The sequence below is a fragment of the Triticum urartu genome, chromosome 6A (assembly GCF_056163025.1).
Source record: "Triticum urartu cultivar PI428250 chromosome 6A, HENAU_Tu73, whole genome shotgun sequence".
NCBI lineage: Eukaryota > Viridiplantae > Streptophyta > Magnoliopsida > Poales > Poaceae > Triticum > Triticum urartu.
This window is the reverse complement of record NC_141878.1, coordinates 81,342,011-81,358,524: the sequence shown is the minus strand read 5'-3', so window position 1 is coordinate 81,358,524 and position 16,514 is coordinate 81,342,011. Positions and strand designations below refer to the sequence as shown.

At 48.4% G+C, this 16,514-nt stretch overlaps 2 protein-coding genes across 2 annotated transcripts; one reads left to right on the top strand and one right to left on the bottom strand.

Annotated features, from left to right (window-relative positions):
• The first annotated feature begins 899 nt into the window (after positions 1-899).
• On the top strand, positions 900-1,910 carry LOC147964081 (uncharacterized). The gene has a single exon (XM_087529819.1). The coding sequence runs from the start codon at positions 900-902 to the stop codon at positions 1,908-1,910; it is 1,011 nt and encodes a 336-aa protein (XP_087385945.1).
• Positions 1,911-2,118: 208 nt separating this feature from the next.
• LOC125514327 (uncharacterized) lies at positions 2,119-5,037 on the bottom strand. The gene is made up of 4 exons (XM_048679640.2): positions 4,792-5,037; positions 3,072-3,461; positions 2,793-2,990; positions 2,119-2,688 (listed from the first exon to the last, which is right to left on the bottom strand). The coding sequence occupies exons 1-4, from the start codon at positions 4,879-4,881 to the stop codon at positions 2,452-2,454; spliced, it is 915 nt and encodes a 304-aa protein (XP_048535597.2). The 5' UTR covers positions 4,882-5,037; the 3' UTR covers positions 2,119-2,451.
• Between the last annotated feature and the right edge of the window lie 11,477 nt (positions 5,038-16,514).

The following is a 16,514-nucleotide window of genomic DNA, read 5'->3' as shown; positions in this document are numbered from 1 at the left end:
TCCATCACATCATTCTCCTAATGATGTGATCCCGTTATCAACGACATCCAATGTCCATGGTCAGGAAACCGTGACCATCTATTGATCAACGAGCTAGTCAACTAGAGGCGTACTAGGGACATATTACGATCTATGTATTCACATATGTATTACGGTTTCTAGTTAATACAATTATAGCATGAACAATAGACAATTATCATGAACAAGGAAATATAATAATAACCATTTTATTATTGCCTTTAGGGCATATTTCCAACACAACCGTAGCTTCATTTATTGTCGTTTCGCACTCGAAGCATCTGGGGTCACCTGTTTCAGCATTGCTGATTGCCGGCCTTCGCAATTCCGCCTTTGCCAGTTGTACCACCGTGCGCCTCCTATTCCAGCTGAGCTCGGTCCCACTGAGAGGTTTCATCCGGTTTCACCGAAAAGCCTAAACTTCAAAAAGAGGGATTTTGTCAAGGGATCCAGCTACATTTTTTAGACAGAAAAACTATAACTTTGATGAGGGTTCAGGCTAAATATCTACACTCCCATTAGTTAAGAGTAAGAAAAGGATGTAACCGACTTATTTCTGTAACTTCCCTCTTTCTTCTCATCTGTTAGATATAAAAAGTTGAGACACTTATTTTGAAACGGAGGGAGTAGGTTTGATCGTGATTGAAAAAAAATTAGAAGCATTTCTTGGTTCAAAAACTGTGATGCTGGTATATTTCGTACCTATCTTAGTATTCGGCTCGGGCCCATCCACAAATGTTGTCAGAGATAACGTTGCCGAGGCGGTACAACGGGGGTTGTTAGGGTACGTGCATAATCGATGCCATGTCTTGCGCCGCCTCTCTATTTCTGATGGAACAACGCGTGAGTTCTCATCCGATCTAAACAGAATGAGAGGAACCATGCTGCTTCCCCGTGTTGTGAATCTGCTGGTCACTAAATCCGGCGGCCGCCGCCCGCCCTTCGACCTGCACCGCATCGATCCCTCAGGCTTGTTCTACCCTACCGGATCACCAAAACCGGCAAATCCAGCTCCGGCCACGGCTCGGCTTCCTTCCGCCGCCATATCCTTCGACTGGTCCTGCCCATGGCAAGGATACGGCTTCATGGATTTCATGGCCCTCAACAACGACATCGTCGCCGTGGACCACACAGGCCACACCCTCATCTACGACGGGGCCTCGCGCGCTGTCCGCGGCATGAACCAGATGATAGACCCGAGGCGCACCTCCATGTCCGTCACCGTCCGCGACGCCCTCTACGTCATGGACCTGCGGTCCGAGGTACACTACTTCAAGGTTTTCAGCTACGGACGACCACCACCCGGGCATCGCCGGGAGGAGGACTGGTACTGGAGCCGTCTAGGGCCGCCGCCTCTCGATCCCGACGACCTGCCCGTGCGACACCGGCACCCCTATGCGGTTAGCGCCTACACGGTGGTTGGTGACTCACAGATCTGGATGTCCATCATGGGCGCCGGCACGTACTCGTTCGACGTAAAGAACGGCGTGTGGAGCAAGGCCGGCGAGTGGGCACTGCCATTCAAAGACCGTGCGGTGTACGCCCCAGAGCACAGCCTCTGGTTTGGCTTCTCGGCCAGCGACGGGAAGCTCTGCGCCGCCGACATGACGCAGGCGACGACGGCGCCGGCCCTGGTGCACGTGTGGGAAGAAGATCTGCCACCTCCAGAGGCATGGATCCCTACGGGGGAGCACATCTTGCCGCTGGGCTCTGGCAAGTTCTGTGTCGCGAGGCTCTTCAGAAGAATTAAGCGGAGGAACTTGAGATTTGAGAGCATTGCGTTGCTCGCCGGTGTGGAAGTTGTCAAGGATGTTGGGCAAGGAAGCCTCGAGATGATCAAGCACAAGTGTAAACGTTACTTCTTCAAGGACAATGAGGTGAAGCTGTTGTGACGCTCAACAAAGGCGTACTTTTAGATCAAACACCGTTTATACACTCTGAACCTGGCCTGTTGCAATAAGATCTGTCATGCAATGCAAGTGGTCGTATTCGTATCCTACTGAATGTGTGGAGCTGCGGATGTGGTATGTTCTTCTGCTACATCAGGCCTGCCGCTTCTGAAAAATGCATGTTACATCTTACATCAGCCGGAACCCCTACTAGTTTAGAACATCAGCAATTCAGCACGAAGCAGACTGTTCGAGGTTCATGCTTTAACAGTAGCAAACACACGGTCTACCTGTCCTCATTAGTCATTACATTCACTCGATCAAACTAGGAAACGAGCACCAGGTTTCAAGCATCTAGTTTATGTATAGCATTCACTCTACGGGATGTTCCTTCATCAACCAACATGCGAATGCGATACAGCAGAAGCAAAAGAAACGCATCACATAACAGAGTTCAGAGTAAGCACCTACCTAGATTAAGCATTACATAGCATCCCGAGTCCTCAAATATCCCCTCCCCAGTCATGAGAGGAGATGTCCATACCTAGCCCATCTTGACATATGTGCCAAGAGCGTCCAGGAGGCCTTCCGAACGCCCGTGGAAGCCAAGAATTTTGCCGCCGGCTCCTGGGAGCTTGAATGCCGTGCCTGTCTCCTCCCCGTACGGCCCAAAAGTGCGGCAGTTGCTCACAAAAGTGAGCGACCTGATCACGAACCAGCCGTTAAAGAAGCCGTAGTGGCCTCTGATGTTTGTCAAGTGCTCTCCTGGCTCCAAACAGATCTAGACATGCCAAAAATGAATTTATTTGTCACTATCAAGTCATTCACAAAGTGACACCCATCCACATGAAGAAATATGATGGTTGTTGCAAGCGTAACTTGTACCTCCGAGCGCTTGCCCCCAGATCCTCCCCACAGCTTGGTCTTTTCCTTCTGGCCATCCCGCTCATACAACACCGACATGGCGTCGACCGCGGCGCCGTGGCGAACAACCACCTTAATGATACGGTTGACACCACGCATGTCCATCTTCCATGGTTTGCCGCCACCACCGCCGCAAGGACCCATTTTCACAACCGACCCCTGCATTTGAGAAACAAGCGTCAGGAGGTGCCTAGCCAGATTGAAGCTATCATAATTTTTCTACGTTAGATACACAATTACCGCTGAGCACTGATTATCACAAGTGGAACTCTTCTTATCATGCTTCTTCTTGCTCTCACGATTGTTGATATTGATATTGATGCGAGATACATTTTGGATAACAAAAGTGTAAGAGTCCGACGGTAACCCATCGTGCAGGGCCATGGGCTGCCCTTCGTTTGATCCAGTGAAGCATGGCGCGTGCATGCACTTCATCTCATGCTCCTCCATCTCATGGTAGGGCATCTTGGCTGTGCAGCCATACTCCGCATAGGGGCAAAGGACCTGGATAGACTGCAGTATACGCTCTACTGCGAAGCACCGGGTGCAGCCAGACTTGTTCTTCTCCGGGAGCTCCACATAGCAGGTCGAACAAAGAAGATGCGGATGAAGAATATCAGAAGTTTCCCACTGTATATAAGAAAGAAAATGTGCTATACTTTATGAGCATGATTATTTGCGAAACTGAATGCTGAAAAGTAGAGTTTAATTGCTTAAACTTATAATCATGGGGTAACTTGGAAACGCTGTACAGGTCGCAAATTCACACTAGAATGTTTTGACAAGAAATGTTAAACTAGAGCTGTATTTAAAAAGGATACATGCTAGGGGAAAAAAAATCTGATGAAAGGCATTTCAAATGATCTGTGCAAAGTGCTTATGCCAAAACTGCTCGGTGAAAAGTATAAAGAGAAAATATCGTCCATGAAGCAGAGAGTCAATGCAGAACAGGGTGATGAGGAGGTTGTGAAGGAATTTTTCGAATACTTCATCCGAAGCTAGGAATGAAAAAAATTTGAGGAGGCTGCAGAGCTGGAAATAAAAAAAATCCTCAATAATCGAAGAAGAAATAGTAATCAACGCAATGCCAAGCAATACAAAATTACACATGTACTCCCGCTGTTCCTACATATAAGATGTTTTAGCATTTTTCTGATACGCATGTATCTAGACCCATTTTAATGTGTTTGTTCACCTATTTCAATCCGTATGTAGTCTACATTGAAATTATCTAAAACATCTTATATTAGAACGGAGTGAGTAAGTCTTTAACTCCTGTTCCTATTTGAGAAGACCTTTTTTGATCAAGTGAACAATATACATGGCCTACAGATTTTAGTGTAGCTCGAATAATACCAGGATTAGGAGAACAAAATACATTGGGCAGGTTGGGATAAGTTGCTCAAATCAAAGAGCTTGGCTGGCATTAGGAGAACAAAATACATTGGGCAGGAGAACAAAAAAGACCACGTATAGAACGAAAATTGCGATACAAGCATGAGAAACGTGGATAGCAGTACATAATCCTGAATCAGTCTGCCACACAGTCCTCTTGCTGGAATTTGTCAGAGCGCAGCCCGGTGATGTTGAACTTGCTACTAGGAAGTGTAAATCTGGTACCAACTTGCAACTTCAATTGTACTACCCTGCAGCTAGCGATTCCTGTGCCAAATAGCTGAAACCATGATAGACATGGTTCCTTTCCAACGAAAAAAAAAGGAGATCGACAACGCCTCCCCCAGCGACGGCGTCCTCCTCCGCCGCATTCCGCCGGCGGCGGAGCAAACCCTAACAGTAAAACATAAATCACTCCCCCGTCCATCAAATCGCTTACCGTCCGGGCATGGCATTGATATCCCGACGCTACGCAACGGCGGATCAAACGAGGTAGTTTAATCGATTGATAGCAGTTCGCTCGGGGAAGGGAGAATCTTGTAAGAAAGGGGTGTGAAGAGGTGACCTGGAAGACCGGAGGCCGGAGGGGGCTGAAGCATAAGGTGCATTCCAGGCCCTCAAGGTCGACGGTGGCGTTCGGGCCGACGGCCTTCATCTTCCTGCTGCTGCTGCTGAGGCGGCGGCGGCTCCTCTCCTCCGTCGCCTCGCTTCTCTGCAGGCTCGCTCCGGCCTCAGTGCCTCTTGGCTTTGATTCGGGGGTCGCGGGGAGTAATGGCGAGGCGGCGCTGGTCAAAAGGTGCTTGATTGAAGTGACAAGTCACGAGAAGGCATGGGAAAGGCGCTAGGCGGCCCTGTTTTTTTAGGTTGGTCATAGTGGGGAGTAACTTAGGCTGGCCATAGAGGGAGTAACTTAGCAAGTAATATAGCGCATTTCAAGACAAGTTTGCTTATGTGGCATAGAGTTAATGAAGAGAGAGGTGTTTGGAGTACTGTAACATAACGCAAGCCAAAGCAAAATGAGTCTATAATGTAATAAATGCTATCATCTATGATACTACTTGTATATTATTTTGCACTATGAAGGTCGTAACAAAGACTAGTGTCATATGCATGACACTAGTCTAAGTTACTCCCCACTATGACTAGCCTTATACTAGTGTCATGCATATGACACTAGTCTAAATTACTATCTTCATAGTGAGCATCTACGACAGACTGAGCCGGTATATCATCTTGAGATTTACGAAGTCACCGTAGACGCCTCATCATCAACGGGAACGTCTCCTCTCACTAAAAGCACATTGCCGAAAATGCTGAAATAAATTCAGAAATATTACAAGCATCAGGACTCAAACCCTGATGGACTGAAAATACCACTGGTCCTCTAACCATCCAACCATAATGTTGAGTAAATAGACAATTTCTTGATTAAATTAATCCACGAGTAAATCACTAGCATGGCATTGACGCAAATAAACGCATACTGATATTCAGTCAAACTAGCACATAATACGCTAATTGCAGAAAGATCTACGTATAATGCTAGCATAGCTAAAACAGAAAACAATAGGAGCGGGATAAACGAATTATACCCTCCAGTAGGCCATGCAGAGGCCGCGGCTTTGGTGGCAGCAGCGGCGTCCTCGGCGGCCTTCTTGTCAGCTTCAGCTTTCTCGGCGGTGGCACGTTCGGCGTCGGTGGACATGGTGATGATGAAGGCGACGCAGACGCACAGGAAGTAGACGATCGGAAGTGAGCAGTCGCGTAATTGCTGCCCAAAAACCTATTCGCCCCTCACCCCGTACAGGAACCAGAAGGGCGTGGTTTCGGAGACCTGCTCTCCCGTCGACCGTGTACGCAGCGGACGGGATGGAGTCACCGGCGGCAGCAGCAGCAAAGGAACGACGGTGGGCGTGCATGTGAAGCAGATGTGATCTGTTCGTGGCGGCTAGGGTTAGGAGACACCGCACACTTATATAGGCGCAACCGCGTGGAGAGACGTGGGCTCGACCCACGTCCGAGTCAGGTGTGAGCTCGGCTCGGCTCAATCCCGCAACCCGCGGCGCGTCGTGACGAGGCGTGGCGTGGCGAGGCGGGCGGCGGAGGAGGAGTGCGCAAGGGCCTCTTCTCTTCTCAAGCTCCAATAGCATGTAGAAGAGAAACCCTTATAAGGAGGTCCAACTCCTCTTCCACTTCCGGGGTGGGACTAAATTTCCCACTACACCTAGTGCCATATAACCCACATGGGCCCTTAGAGATTTTTCAGAAATTGCTATATGGGCCTAGAGCCCATCTCAAATTTCAGCAATCCCCCACCAGATCTCGAGGGCCCATTGTGTCCTCTGTTCCAATTACTATTTCGATATACCCGTGTTTCAGTGAAGACCTATTAAGGCTGAACTTCACCTAGAGCAAGTAGCTACACACCTTCACAACTGAACAATGGACTATACCTTGAATTGTTAGTTTGGCGTAAAGAAGTTTCACCACATGTCTCACTAGTACTGGGCTGCCGAAGGCTGACCCCTCGGGTGGAGCATATAAGTCACACTCCTGGCCTATTCATGAGCTTACTAGAGATCACCCCAATCTAATAAACTGTGATCAGCAGTCGGGCTCATATAGGTGTATTCCTCCAAAGATCGCTTTGTAGGATAGCATCTTGCTTATATAAGCTTCAGAACACATTAAGACAGTAGTCATCTTACCATACAGTATCGAGAGTATTGCATCTCCAACGGAGTGGGTTAGTATAGTTACTCTCCTCAGTTCACCACTGGCTTGTTTTCCCAGGTCCTAATTCACGGGATCTCCGATCACATAGATTGGGTTACTACCATGGCAACTCATGTGGGTCTCATACCCATCTCCCTCGATGCATTATCTATCACAACACGTGATAGCCCTTTCGTAAAGGGATCTGCCAGATTCTTAGCCGTATGGACATAGTCCAACGCTATCACTCCAGAGTTTCTTAATTTTCTGACAGCTTTTAATCTCATTCTTATGTGTTTGGTGGACTTCATGTTGTCCTTTGAACTCTTCACCTTGGTGATGACAGTCTGATTGTCACAGTTCATAAGGATAGCCGGAACCGATTTATCAACCAATGGCAAGTCCATCAAAAGATCTCAAAGCCATCTGGCTTCAACACCAGATGTGTCTAATGCCGTCAATTCTGCTTCCATTGTCGATCTCGTTAAGATCGTTTGCTTGCAAGACTTCCAGGAAACAGCGCCACCTCCAAGAGTAAACATATGCCCAGTTGTGGCCTTCATCTCATCAGCATCAGAGATCCAATTCGCATCACTATACCCTTCAAGTACCGACGGGTATCCGGTATAGTGAAGTCCATAGTTCATAGTACCTTTCAGATAGCGCATAACTCTCTCAACAACATGACAATGTACATCACCTGGTTTGGAAACAAACCGGCTCAGTTTGCTCACAGCAAACGCGATGTCAGGCCTCGTTGCGCTCGCTAGGTACATCAGTGAACCAATGATTTGAGAGTATCTCAATTGATCTTTAGCCATGCCTTTGGACTTTTGAATCAACATGCTAGGATCATATGGTGTTTGAGATGGTGTGCAGTCCGAATATCCAAAACGACTCAACACCTTCTCAACATAGTGGGATTGCAGAAGTGTGATCCCACCCTCATTATCTCTTAGTAGCTTGATGTTCAAGATAACATCAGCCACACCAAGGTCTTTCATCTCAAAGTTCTGAGATAGAAACGATTTGACCTCCTCAATGACTTTGAGGTTTGTTCCGAATATCAGTATGTCATCAACATACAAGCACAGTATAACTCCTTCGCCCCCACCATGGCGATAATATACACATTTGTCAGCCTCATTAACAACGAAACCAACAGATGTCATAGTTGTATTAAACTTATCATGCCATTGCTTAGGTGCTTGTTTCAGGCCATATAAAGATTTTATCAACCTACACACCTTTCTTTCCTGACCATCTATCACAAAGCCATCAGGCTGTTGCATGTAGATTTCCTCGTTTAGCTCTCCATTTAGAAAAGCCGTCTTAACATCCATCTGATGGACGAGAAGACCATGTGAGGCCGCCAACGAGATTAATACTCGAATGGTGGTTAGTCTAGCCACAGGTGAATAAGTATCGAAGAAATCTTCCTCTTCTTGCTAGTCATAGCCCTTGGCCACAAGCCTAGCCTTGTACTTTTCAATCGTACCATCGGGCCTAAGCTTCTTTTTGAACACCCACTTACATCCCAGTGGTTTGCAACCATAGGGACGGTCAGTGATCTCCCATGTCACGTTAGCCATGATCGAGTCCATCTCGCTACGGACTGCATCCTTCTAGTAGTCAGCTTCTGGAGAGGCATACACTTCTGAAATAGAAGTGGGAGTATCATCCACGAGGTACACGAAGAAATCATCACCAAAGGTCTTTGCAGTTGATACGTCTCCAACGTATCTATAATTTTTGATTGCTTCATGCTATATTATCTACTATTTTGGGCAATATTGGGCTTTATTATCCACTTTCATATTATTTTTGGGACTAACCTATTAACCGGAGGCCTAGCCCAGAATTGCTGTTTTTTTGCCTATTTCAGTGTTTCGAAGAAAAGGAATATCAAACGGAGTCGAAATGGAATGAAATCAACTGGAGAAGTTATTTTTGGAAGGAAAGCTACCGGAAAAACTTGGAGTGCACGCCAGGGGAGTCCCGGGCTGCCCACGAGGGTGGGGGGCGCGCCCCCCTGCCTCGTGGACAGCCCGAAGGTCCACCGACGTATTTCTTTCACCCATATATACCCACGCACCCTAAAACTTCCGAAGAACAGAAGAGATCGGGAGTTCCGCCGCCGCAAGCCTCTGTAGCCACCAAAAACCAATCGGGACCCTGTTTCGGCACCCTGCCGGAGGGGGAACCCTCGCCGGTGGCCATCTTCATCATCCCGGCGCTCTCCATGACGAGGAGGGAGTAGTTCACCCTCGGGGCTGAGGGTATGTACCAGTAGCTATGTGTTTGATCTCTCTCTCTCTCTTGTTCTTGATTTGGCACGATCTTGATGTATCGCGAGCTTTGCTATTATAGTTGGATCTTATATTTCTTCTCCCCCTCTACTCTCTTGTAATGGATTGAGTTTTCCCTTCGAAGTTATCTTATCGGATTGAGTCTTTAATGATTTGAGAACACTTGATGTATGTCTTGCCGTGTGTATCTGTGGTGACAATGGGATATCACGTGATTCACTTGATGTATGTTTTGGTGATCAACTTGTGGGTTCCGCCCATGAACCTATGCATAGGGGTTGGCACACGTTTTCGTCTTGATCCTCCGGTAGAAACTTTGGGGCACTCTTTGAGGTTCTATGTGTTGGTTGAATAGATGAATCTGAGATTGTGTGATGCATATCGTATAATCATACCCACGGATACTTGAGGTGACATTGGAGTATCTAGGTGACATTAGGGATTTGGTTGATTTGTGTCTTAAGGTGTTATTCTAGTATGAACTCTAGGGCTGTTTGTGACACTTATAGGAATAGCCCAACGGATTGATTGGAAAGAATAACTTTGAGGTGGTTTCGTACCCTAGCATAATCTCTTCGTTTGTTCTCCCTATTAGTGACTTTGGAGTGACTCTTTGTTGCATGTTGAGGGATAGTTATATGATCCAATTATGTTATTATTGTTGAGAGAACTTGCACTAGTGAAAGTATGAACCCTAGGCTTGTTTCAAAGCATTGCAATACCGTTTACGCTCACTTTTACCACTTGTTACCTTGCTGTTTTTATATTTTCGGATTACAAAAACCTATATCTACCATCCATATTGCACTTGTATCACCATCTCTTCGCCGAACTAGTGCACCTATACAATTTACCATTGTATCGGGTGTGTTGGGGACACAAGAGACTCTTTGTTATTTGGTTGCACGGTTGCTTGAGAGATACCATTTTCATCCTATGCCTCCCACGGATTGATAAACCTTAGGTCATCCACTTAAGGGAAATTTGCTACTGTCCTACAAAACTTTGCATTTGGAGGCCCAACAACGTCTACAAGGAGAAGGTTGCGTAGTAGACATCACGCTCTTTTCTGGCGCCGTTGTCAGGGAGGCTAGGTAAGCGGCACTCACACCCCGTCAACTAAGTTCTTTTCTGGCGCCATTGCCGGGGAGGTGAGTGCTTGAAGGTATATCTTTAGATCTTGCTATCGAATCTTTTTGTTTCTTGTTTTAGCACTAGTTTAGTTTATAAAAGAAAACTACAAAAAAATGGAATTGAGTTTGTCTCATACGCTTCATCTTTTTAATGTCTTTCGTGAAAATGTGGGAAGGAAAATTATGCTCAAGCACTAGAAGAAGAATTACATAGAATGCTTGGCCTAAAATATGTGAATGATGAGCATGATTGCAATGTTGTTAGTATGAATTCCTTGAATATCCATGATGCTAATGATATGCAAAGCCACAATCTTGGGGAAGCTATGTTTGATGAAGATGATACTTTTTGTCCCCCAAGCTTTGATGAGCAAATTTACTATGATGAAAGCATGCCTCCTATCTATGATGATTATTGTGATGACACGTATGCTTTAAAGAATAATGATAACCATGAAACTTGTCATCTTGATCTTAATTTTCAATCATATGATAGTTATTTTGTTGAGTTTGCTCCCACTACTATTCATGAGAATAAATTTGCTTATGTGGAGAGTAATAAAATTTCTATGCAAGTAGATCATGAAAAGAATGCTTTAGGTGCTGGTTATATTGTTGAATTCATTCATGATGCTACTGAAAATTATTACGAGAGAGGATCATATGCTTGTAGGAATTGCAATAATATCAAGTTTCCTCTCTATGTGCTTAAGGTTTTGAAGTTATGCTTGATTTGCGTTCCTATGCTAGTTGATTATTGTTCCCATAAGTTGTTTGATCACAAAATCCCTATGCATAGGAAGTGGGTTAGACTTAAATGTGCTAGTCATATTCTTCATGATGCTCTCTTTGTGTTTCAATTCTTATCTTTTATGCGAGCATCATTGAAATCATCGTGCCTAGCTAGGGGCGTTAAACGGTAGCACTTGTTGGGAGGCAACCCAATTTTATTTTAGTTTCTTGCTTTTTGGTTCTATTAGGAATAAACAATCCATATAGCTTCTGTTTAGATGTGGTTTTGTGTTTTAATTAGTGTTTGTGCCAAGTAGAACCTTTGGGAAGACTTGGGTGAAGTCTTTATGATCATGTTGTAAAAAACAGAATTTTAGCGCTCACGAGATTAGCTTCAACTTTTTACTGGAGAGTGCTATTTAGTTGATTCTTTTTGCAGATGATTACTAGACAAATTCCTCAGGTCCAACAATTTATTTTAGAATTGTTGGAGTTCCAGAAGTTTGCGTTAGTTACAGATTACTACAGACTGTTCTGTTTTTGACAGATTCTGTTTTCATTGTGTTGTTTACTTATTTTGATGAATCTATGGCTAGTAAAATAGTTTACACTACAAAAAAAAAGACACATCCGTGAAATTTTGGGCCGAACGAATTTTTTTTGTCATACATATGACACTTCTATGACGATAATTGTGACAAAACCCGGTATCATCATAGATGTGGTGGGCTCCTACTTCTATGACAAAAAATCATGATAGAAAATGGGCTTTTTGTCCTGGGCGAGCCGGAGACGCATCTGCATGACATTCTTTGGGCCGTCCATGATGGAAAAAACCGTGGTAGATGCGAGGGGGAGGAAAATTTCGGGGAGTTCCCGGTTACGGTGGGAGGTCGGGGGCCGAGCGATGCGCGTTTCTCTCGTACACATACGCGCGTGTGTGCGAGGCGTTGGCTCTAACTGAACCCGAGCGAGGCGTTGGGCTCTAACTGAACCCGAGCGATTGCACTACAGGCTATGCATTACTGAACCCGAGCGATCGATCGATGGCTGTTAACTGAACACGATCGAGCGATTCCTTCGCTACTGCTACTAACTGAAGCCGATCGATGCTGCCTCTGGATGAACAGTGAGCATTGCGGGGAGGGGGGGGGTTGGATGAACAGTTCCTGGTGGGGGTGGATGAACAGACCCCGTGGTGTTGCCTCTGGATGAGCAGGACCCCGATCGATCGAGCCGGTTGGGGCTGGATGAATAGGACCCCGTGGAGGGCTGGATGAACAGGACCACCCCGTGGAGGGCAGGATGAACAGTAGACGGTGGAGGGCTGGATGAACAGTAGCCCATGGAGGGGTGGTTGAACAGGAGCCCGTGGAGAGGGCTTGTTGAACAGTAGCCGGTGGAGTAGCGCGCGGTGGAGGCTGGATGAACATGAGCCTGTGGATGAACAGTCGCAGGTGGAGGCTGGAGGAGGTCGACGGTGGATGAACAGTAGCTCATGGAGGCTGGAGGGGGTCGACGGTGGAGATGAACAGTATCCCATGGAGTCCTGTTTTGCGGTACGCCACACCCCTCCCGATGAACATGACCCCCATTTCGACCGTAGGAGGTCCGTTTCGTCCATTTTGCGGTACGCCACACCCCTCCCGATCAACAGGACCCCCGTTTCAACCGTAGGAGGTCCGTTTCGTCCATTTTGCGGTACGTCACACCCCTCCCGATCAATAGGACCCCCGTTTCCACCGTAGGAGGTCCGTTTCCTCCGTTCTGCGGTACGCCAGGCCTCGTTTCCATCGCCTGTTTCGTCCAAGCCCTCTCGATGAACACGACCACGCATTCCGTTCCGACCCAGCCGGTTGGCTCCCACGCGTTCCGTTGCCTCCCGATGAACACAACGCATTCTGTTGACTCCCCATGAACACGACGCATTCCGTTGCCTCCTCATGAACATGACGACAACGCTGTTTCTCCGTTCCGACCCAACCATGTCAACAAGCCCTTGCCGTACGTACGCGCGAGTAGGCGTTCAAGACCCCGCCCGTATGTACACATACGTGGCCGTATTTTCTTTCTTGCACCCTGGCCGCCTCTACTACGACACGTGCGCGCCTCTACATCCACCAGTATATATGTACGTACACGTTCGCGACCAGAATGACAACGCTACGTACGCTTCGACCAGGTGGGTCCCGACTGTCAGGCACTTCCTTGTGTGCGAAGATGTAGCTGGTGGGTCCCAGCAGTCAGGGGGGCGAATCGTTTTGTTTTTTTTGTCCGGACGCACTTCCTTGCGTGCGAAGGTGTAGCTGGTGGGTCCCAGCAGTCAGGGGAAAACGTTTTTTTCGCGAAATACGGTGGCCCGTCCGGTGGGTCCCCGCTGTCAGGTGGAGGAATAATTATTTTGCACGTAATAAGGATGCACTTCCTTGCTGCGGCCGTGGATCCAGCTGCCAACCTCTCCACGTACAGTCCACGTCCGATGGAAGCCATTCCTTGACCACGTTGACCACGCCGCGCCGAGAGCACCAGGGCGGTGACGATGGCGAGGCCTAGGAAGGGGACGACGCGGAGCTGGGGAAGATGCGGCAGTGGATGCCCACGCATAGAGGAGTACGAGGGTTCACTAGTTCGCTGCGGTGTGAGGCTGCCGTCGCCGCAGAATAACAGGGGGTGTGGGTATGTAGAGGGACGGCCTGTCCAGCGGTGGGAGTAGTAGGGGGCGGTGAGGCCTCCGCCGCATCGCAGCCGGCCACGGGAGGGAGGAGCACGAGGCACGACCGGCGCTGGTTTGGGCGGCTGGAGCAAGTAGACCAGAGGTTGAAGAAGCACTATGACCATTGGATGGACATCGTACGGTCACTGGAGCTAGAATCGTGCATATTGACTAAGTTGACAAAGCCCTCCGTCCCCGTCAACTTAGTAGGCCCACAAGTCAGCCTGTCACTATACAGGGTCCCAGCTAACAGGGGGAGTATTCATTTTTTTGTGCATAATAAGGAGGCACTTCCTTGCATTCGAAGATATAGCTGGTGGGTCCGAGCTGTCAGCGGCGGTAACGTTTTTTTCACGAAATACAGAGGCACTTTCGGTGGGTCCCTGATGTCAGGTGGAGGAATCATTATTTTGCGCGTAATAAGGAGGCATTTCCTTGCGTGCGGCCGTGGACCCAGCTGTCGGCCTCTCCACGTACAGTCCACTTCAGATGCATGTCGGTCGTTGACCACGTTGACCAGGCCGCGCCGAGAGCACCAGGGCGGTGGACGACGGCGAGGCCTCGGAAGGGAATGACACGGAGGCAGGGAAGACTCGACAGTTGTTTCCCACGCGGAGGGGAGTACGACTGTACGAGGGTTTACTGGTTCGTCTGCCGTCGCCGGAGAATAACAGCAGGTGTGGGTGAGTAGAGGGATGGCTAGGCCAGCGATGGGAGTACGGTGGGGCGGTGAGGCCTGCGCGGCAGCACAGCCGACCACGGGGAGGAGGGAGCAGGCAGTCCCGCCGGCGCTTGTTTGAGCGGCTGGAGCAGGAAGAGCAGAGATTGAAGAAGCACGACGGCCGTTCGATGGACATCCAACAGTCACTGCTTGTGCGTCAACCTTTTTTAGGAAAGCCTCAAATCTGTGGAAAATAGCATACAACCCATCTGCCGTTATTTCTAATAATTTACAGCCCATTTGCTAATTCTTAAGGTTTTTTTGGAGCCCATATTCTTTTTGTTAGCATTACAACCCATATTGTGGCCATGGTTAAAAAAATATAGTACAAAATTTTGCATATTTCGGTGCGGTCCGAACTGTTTTTAATCCCAAAATTTTGACTCACATTCAAACTGATTTAAAAAATAAATGTATATCAATATAAAATCCAACAAATTCTCCACTCATAAAAATTAATGTAATTTAAAATCTCGAAATGAAAAAAAAAGATATTTGAAACTAATTACCGGTTTGATGTGTTTTAAAAATGTATAACCCATTTCTCATTACTGATAGGCCATTTTCTCGGCCAGCCGAATGAAGCTCTCCTCGTCTTGAAAGATTTGTAGCCCAATAGGCTTGACAAAGCGACTTACTTGGCAAATCACAAAAAACTGGGCTGTGGCCGTGGACCCAACTGTTAGCCTCTCCACGTACAGTACTCTTTCGATGGAAGTCGGTCGTTGACCACATTGACCACGCCGCGCCGAGAGCACCAAGGCGGTAGATGACGGCAAGGCCTAGGAAGGGGACGACGCGGAGCCGGGGAAGACACCGCAGTGGATGCCCACGCGGAGAGGAGTACGAGGGTTCACTGGTTCGGCTGCGGCGTGAGGCTGCCGTCGCCGCAGAATAACAGGGGGTGTGGGTGAGTAGAGGGATACCCTGGGCCAGCGGTGGGAGTAGTAGGGGGCGGTGAGGCCTCCGCGGCATCACAGCTGGCCACGAGAGGCAGGAGCATGCGGCACGACCGGCGCTGCTTTGGGCGGCTGAAGCAAGAAGACCAGAGGTTGAAGAAGCACTATGGCCGTTGGATGGACATCGTACGGTCACTGGAGCTAGAATCGTTCATATTGACTAATTTGAAAAAGCCCTCCGTCCTCGTCAACTTAGTAGGCCCACAAGTCAGCCACCCACTATGGTGGGTGCCAGCTAGCAGGGGTATTCATTTTTTGGTGCGTAATAAGGAGCACTACTAGGAAAAACCTTATACACAAAAGTTTATCAGTAGCGCGGTTTAAAAGTGGGCGCTATTGCTAATTAGTAGTAACGAGGGGTATAAAAACCGCGCTACTACTAAGTTGATAGTAGTAGCGAGGGGTATAAACCCGCGCTGCTACTAAGTTGTCTCGAACAATGCCCCTGGAATAGACCACAGTAGTAGCAAGGGGTGTAAAACCGGCGCTACTACTAAGTAAGTAGTAGTAGCGCAGGTAGACTCCCACGCTACTACTAAGCATGTCCACCCCGGCCCGATCCACTCCCACCCCACCACACACTCTATCTCATCCCTAAAAAAAACTCTCTCACGAACTCACCTCGATCCACCCCACCCCGGCTCGGCTCCTCTCCCCACGATCTCCTCGCCGCCGCCACCACCCACGCCGGCCGGTTCCGGCGAGCACCGGCCGCGCGCAACACTCCCCCAAGCTCCCGCCTTCCTCCGCTCCAATCCCCATGGAAGCCACCGCCGCCGCCTCCCTCGCGCGGACCCTCGCCTCCTCGCTGGTCCCTCGCAGCTCCCGCCGTAGCCGCGTGCGCGTGGCCGTGGCGCCGGAGCGGCGAAGGAGGGGTAGGGCGGTGCTTGGTCAGTGATCCGTCGCCGCAGCTGGCTTTCCTCCTCCCCTCTCCTCTGCCGCCGCCGCAGCTGGCTTTCCTCCTCCCCTCTCCTCTGCCGCCGCCGCTGGCTTTCTTTCTTGCGAG